The 22,925-nt window shown below is 39.5% G+C and overlaps 1 protein-coding gene across 1 annotated transcript; it reads left to right on the forward strand.

Annotated features, from left to right (window-relative positions):
- Positions 1 to 1,367: 1,367 nt before the first annotated feature.
- On the forward strand, positions 1,368 to 21,454 carry jak2b (Janus kinase 2b). The gene is given in 25 exon segments (XM_029439062.1): positions 1,368 to 1,913; positions 4,043 to 4,279; positions 4,986 to 5,109; positions 5,208 to 5,325; positions 7,199 to 7,344; positions 8,269 to 8,560; positions 8,999 to 9,118; positions 9,386 to 9,543; positions 10,066 to 10,177; positions 10,934 to 11,120; positions 11,687 to 11,811; positions 12,000 to 12,134; positions 12,958 to 13,045; positions 14,247 to 14,380; positions 14,531 to 14,669; positions 14,998 to 15,149; positions 15,432 to 15,582; positions 15,841 to 15,977; positions 16,464 to 16,653; positions 16,959 to 17,083; positions 17,185 to 17,292; positions 17,294 to 17,358; positions 17,638 to 17,755; positions 20,063 to 20,176; positions 20,725 to 21,454. Coding segments are annotated over 24 exon segments (3,378 nt in total). The 5' UTR covers positions 1,368 to 1,913; positions 4,043 to 4,047; the 3' UTR covers positions 20,833 to 21,454.
- Positions 21,455 to 22,925: the final 1,471 nt, after the last annotated feature.

Below are 22,925 nucleotides of genomic sequence, written 5' to 3' on the forward strand. Positions count from 1 at the left end.
AAATGCAAAATTCAATCAATAAACTCAAGTGTTAAGCTGCCGTCATAGTTGAATGAGAAATTGAAGGAAAAATAAGCAATATCACAATGTACAGCCGAAACATTACAATAAAGTTGAATCAATATAATATGTAATACCCTTCTGACAAAGTTAACATCATTAGCTTCACTAAAGTAAATTTGTTCAAAAGCTATTGCACTGCATTGTATTTCATATTAAAGGTGTTTGTGGTATTGTGTTCTGCCTGCTCCCTTGTATGACTGTGCTGCAATATGTTCAACTCGTGATTCATTGTAGTTTCAGTGGATGTTGGTTAGGTTTCTGGTTTGTTGCTTCACAAACCAGGGGGCTAATTCAGTGTGAAGATGCTGCCTTCATGGGATCCTCGTAACCTTTAAAATCCCATACTCAAAGTTGTATAATAAGGCTATAAACAAACTGTATGTGCAAATGGGAGAGACAGAAAATGTGCCCTGAAATGGGTAAAACAATCCATGGTTATTTCTGGAAACCTCAAACTAGAACATTTCTGTTTATAAATTGTCTAATTTATATAAAAAGGGAATATAGAGAAGTTGCTTCCAAGTGAAAAGTTAAAAAATCATTATGTATTTTGTGTCCTTTTCTATAAATTGTTTTCACCAACTGGCTTTTAAAAAGTTGTGTGTATATCAAACATTTCTTTGCCTAGATTTCTGTGTATAACCATATCGTTTTTAATAATAATCTGTATTAGCAGCTGTCAGTAGGCTTTTTTCATGTAAAATAATAATAGTATGGACATACTACTGAGAGTACTTTGAGGACTGTACTTTTATAGAATTCAAAATCAAATCAGCTTTATGCCAAGTATTTATGCACATAAAAGGAATTTGACTCTTAATTAATTATTAAGTTGCTCTCAATGTACTTTCGCACAGTTCAAGAACAGGAAAGATAGACATGGACATACAGCTAAAAACAATGTCTACAAACATGTAGCAAGCATCAAACATCAAACTGTTATTGTATACTTCAAATAACAATACAATAGTGCAGATAGATAGATAGCATCAAACATCAAACTGTTATTGTATACTTCAAATAACAATACAATAGTGCAGATAGATAGATAGCATCAAACATCAAACTGTTATTGTATACTTCAAATAACAATACAATAGTGCAGATAGATAGATAGATAGATAGATAGATAGATAGATAGATAGATAGATAGATAGATAGATAGATAGATAGTCAATAGTAGCCAATATGAGCTTCAAAAAGCAATACCGATGGTGGTGGCACGTTATTTTTCTGCTGATATTTTTGCCATTTCATCATCAGTAATTACGGCATTTCCCACAGCACATGAATGCAGCATTAGTATGGTGGGAGAGGCTGGTTTGTTGACTGACTTGGTATTCGGCTGCGCAGTAGCTGCCTCTGACAAACTGGCTACCTTCTCACAGTAAAAGCCATTCAGTTGACAAGATGTCAATAATGTAACTATCGCTGTACAGCTGTTGCCACAGTTTCTGACACAAGAGGATGATTGCCTACAGAGGAATTCCGTGTTATCCGGCCAATGTGTAACGTAGCACGACGTGGTTTTAGGTAGCATTAGCTTAAGTTATGAGATTGACAAGATAGACGGCTAAAGTTCCTCCGGAGAGAGATGGGTAACACTGGGCTGACAAGAGGTAGTTCATGCAACAGGTTAGCCAGCTGACTGCGACATGGAAATAAGAATATTTCCGGATGGACTTCTGTCATAAAATAGTTTTTTCTTTTGGGCTGCAGTCTGAGTGCTGGTTTTAAAGAAGCAGCAGTGTCCGGCTGTAGCTGTCAAACTCTCGTTCGTCCTGGCTGCAGAGCTGGCCTAGGAAGCTAGCAGCAAGATAGCTAGCTACACGCCTGGCTCATCTACCAAAGTAAGTGTTTACACTCATTAATAATTTATTGACAGCTTATATCGTGGTTATTTAAGTGCACAAACAGAAACCTCTAACGTGAGTTGGTTAAGTCGCTGAAATATATTTGCATGCTCTTGTTTGGATGGTAGCTAACACATACATTGGTGGGTCTGTAGGTTCCTAGCGTTAAGTTAATCTATTTAAGCTATAGCTAACGTTAGCACGCCAAATCACGGCCTTGGTGAGTTTGTTCTGCAACTAAGTTTCTGAAATTTCACTGGATATGTCCTGTTTAAATGTCGATTTGGAATTTTGCAAATTTACGTAACCTGTTCAATGAGCACTGAACTTGCCACAATAACAAACTGTTGCATGCGTCCCTTTTTTAGTTCTGACATTATTCACAGTCTTGTAATTGCTCAGATTTAATATGCATTTTGGAGCATTTAGTGTACAGCCAGTCTAAAATGTATAGTGCCAGGCTTCTTTGTGTGTCTTGCAGAAATTAAGGGAATGCACTGCTCTAGGTGCCATGTCCTCTTTCTCTCTTTCTGTGGGAAATGTAATTCCATCAAACAGCATGCTGGATGCTTCTGTGCTCACCGACCATATACGTGCTGACTCGATTGGACCATTATAGGAGTTGTGGGTTGACAGCAAATCAACTGACAAAAGTTTTGATGCGCAATTAGTCACCTTCCAAGTAAAAATGCTGACCTGTCACTATTTTCAGTTCCTCAAATGTAAGGATTTGCTGATTTTCTCTGTTATTTCTTTCTGAATTGAATGTCTTTTTATTTTGGACTGTTTCAATGTCCTCGGGCTCCTGTGGGATCTGAGAAATTGTGATGGATCTTTGTCACTATTGTCTGACATGTTCTAATGCACCATCAATGGATTGGTCAAATACATAATTGATAATGGCAATAATAATTTTCAGCCATTGCAGGTTTTTTATTTATTTTATTTAAAATATTTTACGACTTTGAATCAATATAGATGTGATGACAAAAACAACTTGATCTACATTTAGTATGGTAATGAAGCAGCATAATTAATGGCTTGAATATTCAACGCTTCCTAAAGCCACAGCTTTGCTCATCTGGACGCTGCAAATGTTCTCTTTTTTCATTCTACCATAACGTGTAACTGGTGAAGTACCAGGACAAAATAATTTGTTCGCACAATGTCTCAGCCAAAGAAACCTGAACTCCTTCATAGTTGCCATGGTGTCCTTTTTGCACACATTTTTGTATTTCTTTTATTCCTCTCTTGATTTGCATTTTTCTGTAACTTTGTCACACAATTGTTTCTAATGTTCCTTTTTATGAATTATGGAGTTTTTACTTTCACAGGCAGAAGTATTTTTTTCTGTTCAGGAAAAGAAAAGTCTAATTACAATAATTAAAACATGAAAAAGGAGAATTAATTGTTTTTACTTCAACAACATACTTTATGGGTTTCTTTGAATTGTTAGGATCTCCTTCTTATGAGGATATATCTCTTAACATGCCAAACAGACCTTTTCTCAGTCATTTCATTATTTATAATTCTTTTTAAACTGATAAAAAATAATATATTATGAAGTTTTGTTAATCATTACAAACCAAACTGAGTTGTTTTAATCTACATTTAATTTGAAGTGAGGATGGGACCCCAACAATGACTATGTGTTTTACTTTGTGGAAGAAATACAATAGCCATAATTCAGCCCTCAGTTTGATATAATACTGTCTTTGTGGGAGGGGGAGTAGGTTTGGGCTGAATAGTACAAAATGTTTATATTTCCAACTAAGAATTGTATATAGATTGTTGTCCAATAATACCTCGTAACCCAAGTAGTTACTCAGGAAATGATACATTTGAAACTTAATAAACGGCATTGGAAAATGTGATGTAATTTACAGTGAAACGTCGATGTATTTGATGTCTTTACTTTTTTTCCCAGTTGCCCTATTTTGAATTAGATTTACAAATGTTATGATCTTTTTCCAAACACTGGTTCCTCTGAACTGCAGCTTATGCTGGACGAAAACAGTTTATGCAACAGTTGAGACCATGTAACTTAGCTGTCTACAATATTCAATTCATCGCACTTTATCACAAATGATTCTTTCTGCTGACATTTTGCATTTATCTGATTGAAGGTTTCATGTTGTTGATGGCCTCCCTACCAGCCATGGACACTGTGACTGACACATGCCCCGCGGTGCACCAAAATGGCAACGCCCATCGGGAATCTCCAGACACACGACCACCTGCTGTTGTTCTGAAGCTTCATTTCTACCACAGCAGCCAAGGAGCGGCCGACTGCAGCTCCCTCAGCTACCCACCTGGAAACTATGTTGCTGAGGAGTTGTGTATAGATGCAGCCAAGGCGTGCAGTGAGTACTTCAAGCGTGCAAGCCTGCATAATGCACCCCCATTCATGTGTTTTGCTGTAACCCGGGGCATAGGTCCCGAGATAAGGTTATCAAGAGGCCACAGTGAAACCTATTGGCAGAGAAATCGTTGGCTTGTTCAATATTCTCAATGCTTTTGTTTACTGTTTGTCAAGCTTTCTTTACTCTGTCTTAAGGACTATCACAAAATATGTTAGCTTTGTCTATTTAGTTTTTTTTTTTTTTTTTTTTTTTTTTTTCTTTGCAGCGATAAAATTAAAGAGTCAATAAAAGTATGACGCAACTAATACCCTGAGCAGGGCAGTGCCGGGGGAGGATAGACTAACCCTCATGAATTGCATGTTTTGTGTTTGATGATAAAACAAACAGAACTGACATTTTAGACAATCTTTATTGACCTTTTGGTCACATGTGTTTGTACTAGAAACATATCGTTTTCAAGTTTGTGTCCTAAAACAACATCTATTATGTGCTTCTCTGAGTTTCCTCTAAATAAGCACAGTTTCTACAAGTATACTATCATTGTTTGTCCACTTCATTTATATAAATAACAAAGGAACCATTGGATCAAGCTAGTAACGCACAGTGTAGTTAACCTGTTTGTTGAATGTTGTATAATTGAATTCAGTGCAAGTTTATAGAACATACTGTAGTTTCTCATTCTTTGTTGGTCCTTTGTCTGCCCTAGGTATATCACCTCTGTACAGCAACCTTTTCGGTCTCTTCCGAGAGCGAGACCGCTTGTGGTATTCCCCCAACCACATCTTTCAGCTGGAAGAACTGGCTTCTGAAGATGTGTTTTTCAGAATAAGGTAGCATACATTATGTTACGTATGTTTGCCTTTTCAAGATTTAATTTTTTATATTCTCGTGACTTACTGCATTTTCTTTTTTTTTTTTTTTACCACAGGTACTACTTCCCTGGCTGGTACAGTGGTGGGGCATCCCGGGCGTATCGATATGGGGTCGCCAAGGGGTCAGAAAGCCCCGTCCTTGATGACTTTGTAATGTCATACCTCTTCTCTCAGGTGAGCACTTCTCCTTATTACATAAACAGGTTAGAAATGAGTCCTTTTTGTATGCGAGTCAGTTTAATAAAATGTTGTAATTTCCCAGTATGGTTGATTATGCATCATGTTAGATTGCTAGTTAGGTTACAACTTCAAATTTTAAGTAAATAATAAACAAATCCTGACGAAGATAGAGAAGTAACAAATGCTTTATAAACAAGCGCTGCACAAGCAAGCAAGTGGCACCAACAAGAGAGCTGACACTTTCCTCGAGTGCAGTTATAGCCGTCATGTGAGAGGAAACTCTTTACGAGCAATTTTACAACTTGCGCGCAAAAAATCGGCACCTCAATGAGTGAACAAGATGTAATTCCCATTCACTGTTTTTTGAGTGCATTTCAAAGCTTTATACGTGCTAAAGGTTTCATAAATCACAGCAGCCACACAAAGGAAAGTTTGTTCATATTGAAAGTAAGGCTGGGCGATATGGCTATTAAATATTATCTCCATATGTTTAGGCTATTCACATTTAAAACAACATTACTGTTTGTAACTCTTTGATGCGTAAGGTCATACCAGCGTGATCATTCTAGTAAACTGAAAGGGGAACACGGCTCATATGACATTTTAGAGCGCTTTAATTTTGAACAATTGAAATACAGTTTGCAGGCAGTAGTTGTTGTTTTTTTTCTTTTGAATGAATGTCAAATGGCTTATAGCATTCACTGGAGGGTCACTTTTATTCTCAGTTCTTATTGTCAGTTCTTGCACGCTCTTACCATAATGCCTAGAATATGCCTGTACCGCAAAACATTGTGGGGGCTAGTTTGACCGTCATTTTCGAAGTGGAGGCTGGCATCTTCCATTACTGTTTCTGAACTCGGCACATATGAACTCACTTTGGTCTTCCTCCAGGCTCTTTCCCTGTTTCCTGATTCCCTCCACATACAAAAGTGCACGGCCATACTCTCATCCATGCTCATACACAGCCGAGTGTCTGTTTGAGGGAGAGAGCCGTGACAGAAGCAGCGGCTTAAAAACATGACGTGGCTATTTGTACTCAATGTAGCAATACATATATCATCCAACCATAATTTAAAGGTTATTGTCAGGATGCCTTTAAGGCTCAATAACTGACAGTGTAGTTGTTGGGAGGAATATTCACCAAGTCAGCACAAAATCCACTAAATTGGGCACTGTAATCATGTTACACATTTTTGCCCCATTTTTACTAAACTCTGGATCACCATGGATGCCACATTACCAGAGGTCCCCTCTAGTTTTGTGTGTCTCAATGGAGTACATTTTCTCTGTTGGCTGCTTTCCTTCGACTGAAAACAAGTTCGTAGGTGTGTGTAGGTGTGTGTAGGTGTGTGTAGGTGTGTGTAGGTGTGTGTTGGTGTGTGTTGGTGAATCCAGGTTACTCGAGCCAGTGTTATGACTGGAGCTGCACCCTGAGTGAATTGAAGGATTATGTGGAATTATGCTTGTGAAAATCTGGTGGTTCGGGTCAAGCGTGAAAGGGAGAAGGGAAGCTCGACTGCAGCGGTCATTTGAGGGTGTAGCACATTGTGTTTTTAGCAGCCATTAAGCCTTTACTCATGCTCTGCATTTACTCTGGGCAGATGGTGTGTGTGTGTGTGTGTGTGTGTGTGTGTGTGTGTGTGTGTGTGTGTGTGTGTGTGTGTGTGTGTGTGTGTGTGTTCATCAGTTGGAGGTTAAATAATAGAACTACAAATCCAGATCCTGGATGAGGACGATGGAATTTGTGGTCATTTGATTAAATTGTGCAAGATGAGAAACTGACAGACCTGCACACACCTGTGTGCATTACGTGTCAGATAGGTTCGTCTGTAGCAGTAACCGTGACTGTGTTGCTCTCTGTGTGCAGTGGAGGAATGACTTTGTCAATGGCTTGGTGAAGATCCCGAACTCGCATGAGACTCAGGAAGAGTGCCTCGGTATGGCTGTACTCGATATGTCAAGAACAGCCAAGGAGAGACAGATGTCACCGCTGGACATCTACCACACGATAAGGTAATAGTGAAAAACAAAGGCTGCTTTTTGCTCTGATTCTTGGGGGATTATCTAAAATGAACACCTGCTAAGTGTGAGGGAAAGTGTTAATGAGCAGAGTACTAGAAACCAAAGAAGCTGCAGGAGACCAACGTGATGTCTTACGCTGAAGGTTTATTAGAGTCTTGTACAAGGAGAACAGATAATGAACAGAACGAGTGAATTCAGAGATGCAGTTACATCGTGTGCCACCATCCATTCTGCCAACCAGCCGCTCTCCCTCGATATTCATCCTAAACAAGGCCTTCCATCAGTTGTTTACCTAAAGATGGATCACCTCCATGGCTCACATTCTAAGTAAGACAGTCTTCGCATTGACTGTGTGATTTAATGCACGCTGCCTCGAGCATCACCCTCTGATGATTCTCTGGAGACGTTTCTATCTCCTCACCTTGTCAGTGAATACTCCGGGTCCAACTTAACTCTGATCCTGCAGCTGTGGGCCTTCAGTTAGACTAAAGATGAGCTTTATGTTTTGGAGAGATGACCTGACCAGAAAAAGAGACACTCAAGACGTCAGGGTTTGACCTAAGGCCTACTTGCATGTCCTCTAACATGAGAAGGATAGTCGAGGATCAACGTATGTATAGAGTCTAAGGTTTGAATATATATTTAAATGTATGCATGTAATAATGGAGAGGAGTTAGTCCAAGCACTAATTGTTGTAAAGGTGTAATTGATGAGTTTATGCACTGGTGGCTTCAAAAAGCTTAAAGTAATTTTAGAATAATAAAATTAAGTATTTCAATGAAAAATCCCTTTCTTCTCAAAGTGCTTGTTTTTTTTTTTAAATGCATGATAAAAGAGATTTTAAACAATATCATTTATGCTGACTACGTAACAAAACCAAAAACAAAGTAATGTTTCCCTCTCTCCTTCCTCTAGCTACAAGTCTTTCTTGCCAAAAGACATGAGAGCTCAGATCCAGGATTGCAACTTCTTGACACGCAAGCGAATCCGCTTCCGCTTCAAGCGCTTCATCCAGCAGTTCAGTCAGTGTCGGGCCACAGCGCGCGACCTCAAGCTCAAGTACCTCATCAGCATGGAGTCCCTGGAGAAGGCCTTCTACACAGAGACCTTTCAGGTCCGGGAACCGTCGAGCGGACAGCTCATCATCCTGGTGGCAGCGGACAGCGGCATCCAGTGGTGTCGAGAGAAACTCAAAGATTCTGACCAGGTTGGTTTTGTGAGTGCTGTCAATAAGCTTTGTTCTTTTTTTAAATATGTTTTACTTGTTGGACATTCATCTGATTTTTAAATGAGTGCAGTACTGGAGGCCTTTAGTTCCCAGATCACCTACATAAAAAGCAACAAATAGACATCAGTGCATCAGGTTATAATTCCCTTAAGATCCTAAAATGTCACCCAAAGAGATATCAAATGAAATCATATCACAAAAGGAAATAAGAGAAATGAGAGCTAAAGGGAAGTGGAGACAAGAAACAAAAACACAGAATTTTGTCACCGAGTATTTGCACTATTTCAGAATAAACTACCTCGGGCTTTGTAATGTGAGAAGATGTGTTGTGGCGATACCGACAGCACTTGCTAGTGGGATCTGTTCTTTGTTGGTTTGTGATTATTACAAAAGTTGTTACTTCTGCTGTTCGTCCAGGAGCTGCAGACGTTGTGTGACTTCCCTGATGTCACTGACATGAGCATCAAACAGGCCAGCAAGGAGGGCGCTGCAGAGAGTCGGGTGGTCACCATCAATAAACAAGATGGCAAGAATCTGGTAATTTCCCTTTTTGGAAGTATAAGTATGTCTTCACTCTTTTGTAACCAGCTAAATAAACTACTTTTTGACCACAGCCAGTGTTTTGCTGTCTCAAGAGAGGCCTGTAAAAGCAGAAAACGTATCTTAAATTAGCCGTAGGTCAAGAGTTAGAAGTGTTTTGTTTCTTACCCCGCTTTCAAGGCAGCAAGAAATATAACTTGGCGTTTGGAGTATAGTGGAAGTGTACACATCATGTCTAAAAGTGTTTTTTTAAATATATTTCAGGAGCTGGAGTTCCCCAGCCTTTATGAAGCCCTGTCCTTTGTGTCCCTCATTGACGGCTACTATCGGCTGACGACAGACGCACATCACTACCTTTGTAAAGAAGTGGCTCCTCCCAGGCTTGTGGAGGCCATCGCTTCCCATTGCCAAGGCCCCATCTCGTAAGTGAAGAGTAACAAAGCTTAATTTGTATTTTAAAGCAAAGCATTAGGAAAGGATCTCACTTACTATAAAAATAATCGAGTTTGAATGAATAGGAATAGCACGGTTTATTCATTCGAATGCAGCTAAACTACTTGTTCTGCTAATTTGTGGCTTCCTTCACTGCCTCACTTGTCAGACAAGCTAACAGACGACTCCTCATCAAAACTTTCCCAAACTGATAAAGTCCACAGTAATCAGCCGGGGTAAACTGCCACAGCCGCCAATTATATTATAATTTGCATTATTCACACTCCTACTCCTTCCACTTCCCATGTTTACAGCTGACCTACACCAGACATCTCTGTGTTGGCAGCAGGGAAATTGCCAATTTTGTATCCAGAATTCCAGAATATTGTACAAGATTGCTGCCAAAAGTGGTTTGTTTTTATGACATATCCCGGCAGGTAATACTGTATTTCTCTGCGGAGATACAGGTAAATAAACTGCTGTGATGGTTCTGCTTTTTGTTTATGTTGCAGAGTGGAGTTTGCCATCAACCGGCTTCAGAGGTGTGGAAACAAGCGAGGATTGTACATTTTGAGATGCAGCCCTAAAGACTTCAACAAGTATTTTCTGACTTTCCCTGTTGAGGTGGGTAACGCTCACACGTGATGGTACACACATTTCATCATGTGTATTGATAACTAAGATGAGAGTAAAAACTGCAATACAGCAACATTTCTTGTGTCTTGTTGCGTTACCCAAATCTATTATGGAGGTACTTACCATGGACTTGCATTCATCAGCTGTGTTTGTGCCTCTGTGTTGTGTTGCTCTTGGTTTATGGGACTGGATATTGTTGGAAATATATTTATAGTGGTGCTAATACAAAATGTACTTTTTTTACAAATTCTTTTCACTCTTGTTTTTTATATAAATTAATCACACTTATCAGATGTTTAATGTAATCTTTAATGTTGTGACAAACAGAAGAACTTGTCCTAATATAAAATACAAACTGACTAAATGATAATTTAATCAGGAAATATCTGATCTAATAATAAGTAAACTACGGCCATGCTTAGACTGATGACTCCTGCAACACATCACAACCTGCTTTGTATTTCATCTCGTTACCTGTGACGTAGCAGCAGGCTGCAGCAACACTTGACTGTTTTTATTGCTTGTAGCAAACACAGTTTAGTCGTACAGGCTCAGTACCGAGCTGCACTACATAAGGCTACATATACACAAATGCATTTTTTAAAGAGTTGTTTTTTATTTTAATTGTGCAATTGAATGCACCTGGACTAGTGTCTCAAAGTCAGACTTGTTGATTCCATGACTGAAACGCAAATGTTATGCATCCCCAACCATCTTGCATCCTCCTTGTGTCTGTTACTATAGGTGTATGAGGCTGTCGAATACAAGCACTGCCAGATAACCAGGTCTGCCAGTGGGGAGTTTAACCTCAGTGGAACCAAAAGAAACTTCAGCAGCTTGCAGGAGCTTCTCAACTGCTACCAAAAGGAAACCGTGCGCTCTGACAGCGTCATTTTCCAATTCAGCAAGTGCTGTCCACCTAAATCCAAAGGTAAAACTGACAGACTCTGGATTTGTATGTTTTTAAGAGATAAGTAAACATTAGCAAACGCTTTGTGTGTGCTACTATCTAATGTAAAAATGAAACCATTATATGCTGCAAGATTAATGATGGTATAATTAAAGTATAAGTGGGTATGTGGATGGATGGCTGTCCATGGGCCTCCAGCTGTATGGTGATCATACACTGCTGAATACAGACTGAGACAAAGTTTTGGACTTTTTGCCCCCCAAAAAGGAATCGACTGCCCTGCACAAGTTTTTGCTCATGTAGTGCACCCTTATATTAAAGTAAAGTAAAGCCAGTACAATGTGTTTCAGTCCTTGTGCTTTCGTAATTAAACCAGAGCTGGTCTGAGCTGCTGGGAATTTTAATAACGTAGTGGATCCATGTCCACAGAAATTGGTGATGCATAAATGCAGAGGTCAACATGTCACATACTCCATCTCTCAAGTTTCCGTCAGTTGGCTCAAAATTTGATTACTTTTAACTTCGGAAGCTATGAATCTTTTTCTTGAAAGTTTTCTACAACAGTTTTCTTGTCTCTCCACCAACAGAAAAGTCCTGCCTCCTTGTGTGCAGGAGCAACAAGGGCTCCGAAGTGCCTATATCTCCGTCTCTACATCGACACAACATCAGTCAAATGGTGTTTCACAAGATCAGGAAAGAAGATCTAGAATTTGTAAGCCGAGTTGTTCAGGTTGTCTGTGTTTGTATAATTCATTACATCAACATGTATTAGAATTGTGTTGTAGCACTAACTTACTTTACTAGAATCCTATTCTGTGCATTTTACTAACACGTACTCTGATTTAATTAAGACAAACACCTGTTAAGGGTTACATTTGAAAACTGCAATAATGGTTTCAGATGGAGAGTCTCGGACAAGGGACATTTACCAAGATCTTCAAAGGGGTCCGAAAGGAGGTGGGAGATTATGGACTCGTGCATCAGACCGAAGTTGTCATGAAAGTCCTGGACCAGGCGCACAGGAACTACTCAGAGGTCTGTGGCTTGTAAAGCTGTTTTGTTCGCAGACACACTTCTTACAGCCACAAATTGGTTATTGGTAAAATCACAAATAGTCAAAGGTATTAGAGGTTTCAGCAGATTTCCTTACAGTGCATTGAGGCTGAGAAATAACCAACTGCTGGTCATTTCAGGCAGTGGCTGATCATTTGTTTTACTTTGGCGGGTTTGTAGCCTTTTTCTGGATGTTTGTTTTTTAGCATTCAGAAATTATTTTTCGGTTAATTGATTTAAGCAGTTTTGATTTTTTTTACATTCACTGGTTTGAGCTTCTCAAAGATTTGCTGCTTTTCTTTGTCGTATTAAACAATAGATTTCTATATGATATTATGCAGTTGTGTTCCATTTTGTTTTACAATATTCTGACATTTATAGACAAAACCAAGAATCGAGAAAATACTCAACAGATTAAAGGAAAGTTTCAAAAAATTTCAAGTCTGTCTAAATTAGTCGGGTGCCCATACAAACATTGAAACAGGAAGTGCTTGCTGTAATCATTTCTCCTGCTCATACTGGCCATCAGAGAATCCCTTATTAACATGCTCCCAAGTGAGTGATGGGGATAAAATCCTGAACCCTCGTTTTGAAAAGTCTTTCTGAGGTGATATGGGTCTTTCTGACAGTTAAAGTCTTTCTGAGGTGATATGGGTCTTTCTGACAGTTAAAGTCTTTCTGAAGACCTGAACAATTGTGAAACTCTAGTTTTTAAAATGAAAATGATGTTGTTGTTGGTGTACCTTTTTATGTATATCATGGGCACATAAATAATTAGGTTTTCTATGTTCTCTGTCTTCTTCAGTCTTTCTTTGAAGCTGCCAGCATGATGAGCCAGTTGTCCCATAAGCACCTGATCCTTAACTATGGTGTGTGTGTCTGCGGAGACGAAAGTAAGTCGGCCTTAGAGAAACACACTCAACTTGCTGTCATTTTACTGTATGTCATCGTTTGTCAGTGAGGGAAAAAAAAAAAAAAAAAAGAACGTTTTAATACCCATTAATTTGTCAGACGTTATGAGCTTATAGGTCATTATGATGTCAAGAGTCTACCATGCTCCGCTATAATCTTGACCAGAGTCTGTAAGCTCGGGGCTCAGAGCAGTGATTAAACCACAGGCATGGTGGGCTATTCTTAGAAGGATTACAATACCCTGCACCATAATCTTTCACCTGCTCTGCTCTCTCTTCTACTGTAGGCATCTGTTTAGACTGGGTATCAGAACTGGCATTAACTAATTGGAAAGTTCAATATGATTTGTAAAGAAAGATCTAACCTGGAAACTAAAAGATGTTCAGATTCAAAAACTTTAATGTACCAGAGGTGCAATTTGATTTGACAGTAGTCAATTACAATACATGCAATACATCATAAAATATCACACGCAACAACGCACGTGATCCATATCTCCTGCACTGTCGCCGTGAATCACGGAAAAAGAAGGATGCAATGAGGTCTGGTGTTGTAGCTTGTTAAAGCAGACGGCACAAAGGTCGATCTGTATCTGCTAATGCCACCGTGACCTTTCTTCTTGTTGGGTAGTGTATTATTCCTATTGTTTGTTGCGTTTCTGTGTGCATATCTGGTAACTAAGATGTAAATATTTGGGTAATTATCTGCGCTGGAGACACTAAATATCCAGTTTAATTACAATAGAACATTTTACAGCTGTTTAAAACATCAAGAGTAAACAACCCAGTTTACAGTGAGAAATCCGATGTAGAGGATTCAGTTGAGCCAGTTTTGTCTGATAAAGGATAAAAATCAACTGAGCATACCACAATATTTCTCTCTCTTTTCTTTAACTGAAACGGTGACAAACACTGAAAACAAGTGTGAAACACTGTTGCTGAAAGTCTCTAAAAGATGATCACCAATGAGTGAGGCAGGTTAAGTGACGGTCGGTACACCAAATAAATACATGAAACACAAAGTGATGCTTTATATCAGTGGTGGATAATGTGACAATGAATCACATTGCTCTCTCCTTACTAGTGTCTTAGTAACATTATGTTTAAGTATTGGGTTGTAATCGCAAAATCCTGCAATGATTTTTAACCTCAACTGAAATGTCTACTCTTTTTTTTTTTTCAGATATCATGGTGCAGGAACATGTGAAGTTCGGTTCGCTGGACACTTACCTGAACAAGAACAAGAACAAGAACTCGATAAACATCCTGTGGAAGTTGGAGGTGGCTAAGCAGCTGGCCTGGGCCATGAACTTCCTGGTAGGAATCTGCTGCAGCTGTAGTTTTTGTAGATGCTGCAGAAGTTACAAATCGTAATAAATAGTAAAAGGAAACTGTAAGAAGAGTGACGAATTGTTTTCACAGTGTTGATAAGAGACTGATTTAATGTTTCCATTTCTGAACCTGCAGGAAGAAAAGCATCTTGTCCACGGGAATGTCTGTGCGAAAAACATTCTTCTGATCCGAGAGGACGACTGGCGGGCTGGGAACCCCCCCTTCATCAAACTGAGTGACCCCGGCATCAGCATCGCTGTCCTGCCCAGAGAAGGTGAGTTCATGTCCTCAACTGTAAAATGCCAATTTAATCAGCAGGAGACGGCTGTTTAACAAGGCTGTGTCGACAATGAGACGGTACCTTCTTAAATCCACGTTGCATTGAATTCATTTTGTTACAGAACACACGGGTAAAACTCTGGTATGCTATTAAAAATAAAGAGTTTTGTTATACAAGAATGATTGTGTTGTTTCCTAACTACTGGTTTGCAATCGTTGCATTAAATCAAACTGAATCAACTTTGCCTGTAAATGTTAATGCATAAGTTGACAAAGAAGAATGAACTAACAGTGGTGGGTTAAATGTGTTTGTTTGTGATCAGTCCTGATTGAGAGGATCCCTTGGGTGCCCCCTGAGTGTGTCGAGGACCCTGCCAACCTGAGCCTGACTGCAGACAAGTGGAGCTTTGGCACCACACTCTGGGAGATCTGCAGTGGTGGGGAGAAACCTTTATTATCACTGGACAACTCTAAGGTAAGGCTGGCTGGTATGACCTAGAACATATACTGCATCAAGGTACATATTTAATATTGGATGGTTACTGTGATATCATGTTGGTCAATTCTTTATTTTCTTGTCATAATTGCAATAAACGGTGTTTGAAATGCAGCACATGATGCAGTCGGGCTGTGATCTGCTGGATATCTCACAATTCTGTTTCTGTTTGAAATGACAACGTGATTTATGTATTTAGACTTCATATTCATCATCTCTCAATACAACACTCAACACTCACCCTAAATATTTGTCTCACAGAAAACCCTGTTTTACGAGGATCGCCACCAGCTTCCTGCGCCGAAGTGGACCGAACTGGCCAATCTGATCACCAGCTGCATGGACTACGAGCCCACGTTCAGGCCCACATTTCGTGCCATTATCCGTGACCTCCACAGCCTCTTCACACCAGGTTGGTGTATACGCTCCTAATGGTGTCACAAATCTGCTCATTGTAATGAGTTAATGAATAAGTAGCGACAGTTTTTAAGGAATTCTTCAGCATTTTGGGATTTTACATGTTAGATGAGAAACTCCATATCAATTTAATATCTGTGTGATTAATTTAGAGATTGGTCAAAGACATGATTAGTTAGTTTGTAGATATTAATTTGCTTAATTTCTGAGCTTCTCTCTTGAATGTATGTGATCTTTGTCTTTTTGCCCACAGACTATGAGTTGATCGTGGACAGTGACATCCTGCCAAACAGGACAGCGGGCTCCAGCTGGTCGACGGGGGGCTTTGAGAGTCAGGAGCCGGCCCAGTTTGAAGAGAGACACCTTATATTCTTACAACAGCTGGGCAAAGTATGTCTGCACCTCATGTCCCGCCATCTTTCGGCTAGTTTTGTAGCGATCAATTTGTCAGCCATTTGCAAATTCGATTGCAGATATAGTAACAGACGTCCATAAATACACAAAGCACAACTCTTCTCAACGACACCGTGCTTTGTTCATCAAACGGCGCTTTCAATTTGATGGAGAAAATGAAGAGAATTATTGATTGTTTCTCATCAAGCAAAATGCTTCATTAAAGCTCGGGCACGGTGTGGCATTTTACATGCTTACTTCATCTACTCTCGTTCACTATACGAGACGGGGACGTCCAGTGCTACTACTTCCAGAGCCCTTCAGAACTTCTTCGGCGGAGATAGCCTCTTCTGCCTTTATTCCTGTTTACAGCCATTTACAGAACACGTATGCAAACTGATTAAATCTATGTGCTCCAAATAGAGTAAAATATCAAATAAAACGTAAAGTATGACCGCTCACTTAAGTTGTTTTCTCTTTAAGGGAAACTTTGGCAGCGTGGAGATGTGTCGATATGACCCACTTCAGGACAACACTGGAGAGGTCGTGGCTGTGAAGAAACTCCAGCACAGCAGTGCAGAGCACATACGAGACTTTGAGCGAGAGATCGAGATCCTGAAATCTCTTCAGCACGAGAACATCGTCAAGTACAAAGGCGTTTGCTACAGTGCAGGTAGAGTTCACCTGTAATGAGTACTTTCAGTCTCCTAATCTTTTAGAACTGAAAAAACTCAATTGGGAGGAAAAAAAGACTTGCTGCACACATCCTCTTAAACTACATCCTGGTTCACCGTTTGTTTTGGTGTAACAATTATAATTGTGCTACTACTCAGTTAGTGTCGCCATTATTATTAGTAAATGAGGACGGTACACTTTGAGTTGTCAATCAGGGAAATCTTTACAGTTTCAACACTTTGTGGCCTCTGCATGACAATATATTAGTACAAATATATACAATATATTTTTGGCTTCTCTCAGGACGACGGAATCTCCGCCTCGTCATGGAATATCTACCCTATGGAAGTCTGCGAGATTATCTCATGAAGAATAGGGAGCGGATCGACCACAAGAAGCTTGTGCATTACACTTCTCAGATCTGCAAGGTACCTCCCTTTGTCCTGGTTTGTCTCGTGCTTTGTGGCTCCGCTGTCCACTGGAGCTACACATACCCAAATATATGTTGTTCCTTTCTGTGTGTTCACAGGGTATGGAGTACCTGTCCAGTAAGCGGTATATCCACAGAGACCTGGCAACACGAAATATCCTTGTGGAGAGTGAGCTGAGGGTGAAGATTGGAGATTTCGGCCTCACCTAAAATTCTGCCTCAGGACAAAGAGTACTACATGGTCAAAGAGCCAGGAGAGAGTCCCATCTTCTGGTCAGTCTCAACCGTTCTGTTGTTTTTATATGTGTATTATTGTTGTTCTCTGTAGCAGCAGTCTTCACCCTCCTCATGATGCTGCACAAAGTGCTACCACTAAAAAAGTGTGATTATCAACATTATCATAATCCCAGATTAGGTATTCTTCTACTTTTTTAAATTTGTCTTTGATGGAATATTGTTACGGAATCAAAACCTGTGTTACCCTGTCGTAGTGTTGAAGTCGACTTAGAGGAGCAGAACAGTCAGTCACAGTGGCTGTGTGCTATTTTGTAGGTATGCCCCGGAGTCGTTAACGGAGAGCAAGTTCTCTGTGGCGTCAGATGTCTGGAGCTTCGGAGTCGTGCTTTATGAGCTCTTCACCCACAGCGACAAGAACTTCAGCCCTCCAGCAGTAAGTAATAACACACACTCGCACACATGCATGCGCCAGCCTGTTCAACTTGATTTGTGGGCAAAGCGTAGAATACAGTAAGAAAAGGTGTGCACATTTCCCAAAGATTGTTTTAATAGCAAAACAAAGGAGCAGTGACAACTACAGCAGCCAATTCTTCAGAAGGACTTAATGACAACAAGGTTATCTCTGGTTTGAATAGTTGCAATAAACAACAGACTGCCTGCATACACATGTAGACAGTTTGGATATACTGACAAATACAAAGGCACCAACAGATGTAATTGATTTGAGAAAGAATACTTAAAAAGGACACAGATAAGTAACAGAAAGAAGCCAGATGAGAAAATGTTACTTGGCCCAGTGAATGGAAAGTTTACATTTAATAATCTCCCGGATGTAACTGTTGATACTCCGTTCTGTGAGATTACTGCAGAAAATAATTTCTGTACCATCGCAGAACTTCAAGCCTGAAATATCAGCTCAACGCAAAGCACTTAGCAGCTCGGAGCTAGCTAGCTAAAGTGAGCGACCCGTCTCGTCATCTCTCGATCAGGCGTTCAGACGCAGCATGAGTCGATCTACCTGAGACACATTAACAACTCCATCACCAAATGTATTGCAATGGACTGCAGGTGGTAGAGGACCGGGGGTTAACTTTACAGATGATTCAAATGACACAACTTTTAAACATATTGTTTATTGTGCAATGAAAGATTTTATGCCAGATTTGAAATTGCACTTTATGTCAAACTGTTGGTCTGTGTTGTCTAAGATAATTGTAGCATACAAGATATGGAGAATTAGTATTGAAATAAAAGACATGTTGACCAGTTTATAATGCTACTCATTGATTCACTGATCTTGCAAAATCCATTTGAATATTTTGAAATGCTTCTCACAGCAAATATTGATATATGCGATTAATTTAGATTAATTAATCACAAAGCTTGTAATTAATTAGATACATTTTTTTAATCGCTTGACAGCCCTACTTTTATTACTACTAGAAAATTGTGTAACTGGGGTGCTACAGTAGCCTAGAGGCTAAGATGCATATCATGCAGCGTCTCCAGTAGGAATCCAGCCCCGTGATTATTTTATTGCACGTCATCTCCCTCTTTCCCCACATCTCCTGTTTGCCTCTCAACTTGAACTATGAATAATTAAAGGAAAAAAACCAACACTGATAATGTCTTTTAAAATAGGAATATAGTGTTACTGAATGAAACGGCAAATTCATGCAAGCCGCACATGATACTTTGAAAACACAAGAAGTTTTTAGACAAAGACAAGAAGAGACGAAGGGCAGAGGTGCCAGTCTGTCAACTTCTTGAGAACAGTTTCTACATGTGCATGCAGTAGTTCAGGATCATGAATCGTGACAGCGCCTGCTGACCTGGTCCTGCTGGACACCGGGAAGCCTTATTGACATTTTCCTGGATTCATCCAAACTTTCTATTTCTTTTTTTTTCCAACACAACATAATTTCTGTCAAATGTTGTATTTGTACTATGTTGTTTATCCTGTACACACGACATCTATTGCACGTCTGTCCGTCCTGGGAGAGGGATCCCTCCTCAGTTGCTCTCCCTGAGGTTTCTTCCATTTTTTCCCCTTTAATTTTGGGGTTTCTTTTAGGAAGTTTTTCCTTGTGCGATGTGAGGGTCTAAGGACAGAGGATGTCGTAACCTGTACAGTCTGTAAAGCACACTGAGACAAATGTATAATTTGTGATATTGGGCTATACAAATAAATTTGATTTGATTTGATTCATGTTCTATTAAAAAGAACAAACAAACAACAGTTTGGGTAATAGCCTGACTGTTCCAGGGGAACATGTTCCTCCTCGACCTGACCTGCATCTCAAACTGTGAACAAATGCATTAACTAGACCACCTTTGCTTTGCTTCAAACTGTGTTGTATGTAATAGTTTTCAGTGTCTTGCTCTGGATATTTCCAGTCTCAGCCAGCCGAGCCAGAAATACAGTGAGATTTGTGCAATCTTAAATGTTCACGCTTTTCAGCGTTTTTCCTCGGTACTCGTGACAAAGCAGAGCCTGTGACTCCCTTACTGAGGTCCTGCTGTAGTTTGTCACGTTGACATGAATAACCTTTCTCTGCCAGTGTTGCGCCACATGTTTTGCTTCATGTTTGTCTCAATCATAACAGGTTTTTATTGCTGAAGTTGTTAGGACATCACATTACACAAACAAAAATTCAAAGGATCTTATTCCTTTTTTCCGTGAACCAAATAGATTTTCTTATTGTGTTTCTGTCTTGGCTGTCACCGTTCTCCTCCTCAGGTTTTTATGTCCATGATTGGGAATGACAAGCAGGGACAGCTGATCGTCTATCACCTCATTGAGCTCCTCAAATCAGGCAGCAGGCTGCCTCAACCTCTGGGGTGTCCCACAGAGGTAGGAACACGCTGGTTTCTCTCCGACTAGATACACCCGTCACACACACACATGCTGTAAACATATATATTTAGACTCCTACTCTAAACGGAGACCGCGGCTGCACATTAGCTTTAGTTAGATGCCCTGTATACATTATATTTGTTGCATTGCTTCTTTTTATGTAAAAATGGTTATCTGTATCATCTCTGGTAAATAAACTGACTCATCGATTTAAAAAAAAAAAAAGAATACATTTTTATGCAAATAGTTTGTGACCGGCCAGATGGCGTTGCAGCAAAGGTTGTCTTTGCAATAGCTTCTTTAAGTGTACTGTCAATAACGGCATTTGTCATTATGCAAATAAAAAAGAAGCTGGCACATCAAAACAGACATGACAACGTGCAAACGTCAAGTGCGACACCTAGTGGTAAAGTTTAGTATACATGTCCGGTGTTCGGTTTAATATCGAACCGGTTTGAAGTCTTTAAAACGGCTCAACCCTATGTCAAATTGTTGTTTTCTTATCTCATCCACAAATAATTCTGTCTTCCTGGTCTTTCTCTCAGATACACGAGATCACAGAAGAGTGCTGGGACAACGACCCCGGCCTGCGTCCTTCTTTCAAGGAGCTCGCCCTCCGCATTGACCTGTTCAGGGACAGTAAGGAGTTCTAGACAGAAAAATCACCCAAACTGCCCTGCACCTCTTCAACCGGGTCGCTCTTAACATAGCACAGAGACTAAGGCCAAGATGAGGTCCTTCTCCTGCTAAGTCCCAGCGTGTGGCAAGCAGGAAATGTTCAGAGAACTGTGGAAGGTGATGTTGGTTCAGATAAAGTTTTAAAAGAAGAGTTAAAGAGTTTGTGGAGACTATGAGTAGACTATTGCCAGGCCTAAAGCTAGAGATGCTTGTGTCAAACAAGTTTTGTGTGTGTGTGTGTGTGTGTGTGTGTTGTGAGTGAGTGAGTGAGTGAGTGTATATAAACAGCTAGCAGGGCTAGCTCTTGCCATCCCCTTTTCCCCTCACCTGAAGAGAAATGGTCTAATAGAGCCGAGTTGTATGTATGTATGTATGTATGTATGTATGTATCTACAGTATAATTGTGTACATATGTCCAGAACAATTTTATAATTTTATAAAATGAAAATATAGTAAATACTATATTTGAGCTACCAGCAAGATGTCAGTTTAAATGAAGTACATACAAAGTCGATTTTAAAAATCTGTTATTGTTTTATGTTTTCATTGTGAGAGGTGGTGTGAAAATTAAAGAGCTGATTAATATCTGTGATAAAATTCTTGTGGTGTATCACTTTGAAACTCTTCATTACTTCCACAGCATAAATGAATGTGCTACTGAAAAAAGCCCAACGTATACTGTCAAACTAAAGGGGAAAAGACACAAATCACAAAGAACACAATTTATAGAATCAGTTTGAATTAAAAGCATTTTCTTCAAGTTTCTCAATAACAATCTGAAGCATATCGGACTGTTTCATTTAGCTCATTAAGACTAGAGGATGTGGTAGAGTGTAAACACTACATACGTACATGTGTCAGTGCATCTTACAAGAAGGGAAGTTAATCATAGAGATGTCACAAATGGAATGAGCCAGCTCCAGATTTAAAACACTTTGGTTTACATTTAGCATGTCAGTGACTACTCATTTCAGGAATGTTGTCAAATAAGTTGTGTAATAGCAATTTAAATGTCTACTGTTTAATAATGTACAAGTTCCCTATGTTAAACAAGCCAACTGCCATTTGATGCTAACATAGGAGTGTCAGTTAGATCAAACCAGGACCAACTGCCATTTCATGTTAATACAAGACAGACGCACCCTGATTAAACTGATTAACTAACAAAAGACAGGACACAGCCAAATCCTGATCAAACTAATTAACTCACTGAGACAGAATAGTGAGTGTATCACCCAATATTCTGTTTACATAACTATTACCTTACAAGCATCAAAGGGCAGTTTGGCCCGGCCCCCTGTGGTTTTTCATCACCTCGTCTCCAAACCAAATTGTATCAAATGCCTGTTTTCTTCCAACCTGTGCCCTTCCATAGACTACGCTGTATTCTGTAGAACTGGTGCCTTTGAGATCTCAAATAAATGCACAAAGACAACTCTGTCTCTATCACCATTTATTTGATTTTATATACATCTCTCCAGAGTAAAGCAGGAAAACTTCCACAACAGTTGAGTCTTTAAACAGTTTTAGGCAAATTGTGTCACTTAAGATGTAGTCCACACAGCACTGTAATGTTTATAAATGTTTAACCATGCAGGCACCACGAAAATAATCTAAAGATCAGTTTTAATTTCTTCATTTATAAGAAAGATTTTTCTTTTCATGATCTGCTATTGCTCCCATATTATGGATAGGCCTACAATTAATTCAGAGAGAGAACGAGAGTTTCTGTCAACAAGAAACACATTTTACATGTATCGTCATTTCCGTTTAGTACTTATGAGGTTTATTACTGAACATTTCTGAGCTCCGGGATAGGAGTTACATAATTTCAACAACCACAGTCATATTCAGGGTTATTAAATAATGATTTCACAATCAGAATATCAATAAATACAGACGCAAATAATGAATAAGTAAAAAATAAACGCACCCTGTCAGTAAAAGTGGTTCATGAGCCTCTAAGCAGGCACAGTGCACACTATACAGAGTTTGGGTGAGTGAGAGAGAGATAACTGAATGCATGTATTAGTGTGGTGAAAATGAACAAATATAGAAGTTAGAGCTT

Source organism: Cottoperca gobio, chromosome 9 (assembly GCF_900634415.1).
Source record: "Cottoperca gobio chromosome 9, fCotGob3.1, whole genome shotgun sequence".
Lineage (NCBI taxonomy): Eukaryota > Metazoa > Chordata > Actinopteri > Perciformes > Bovichtidae > Cottoperca > Cottoperca gobio.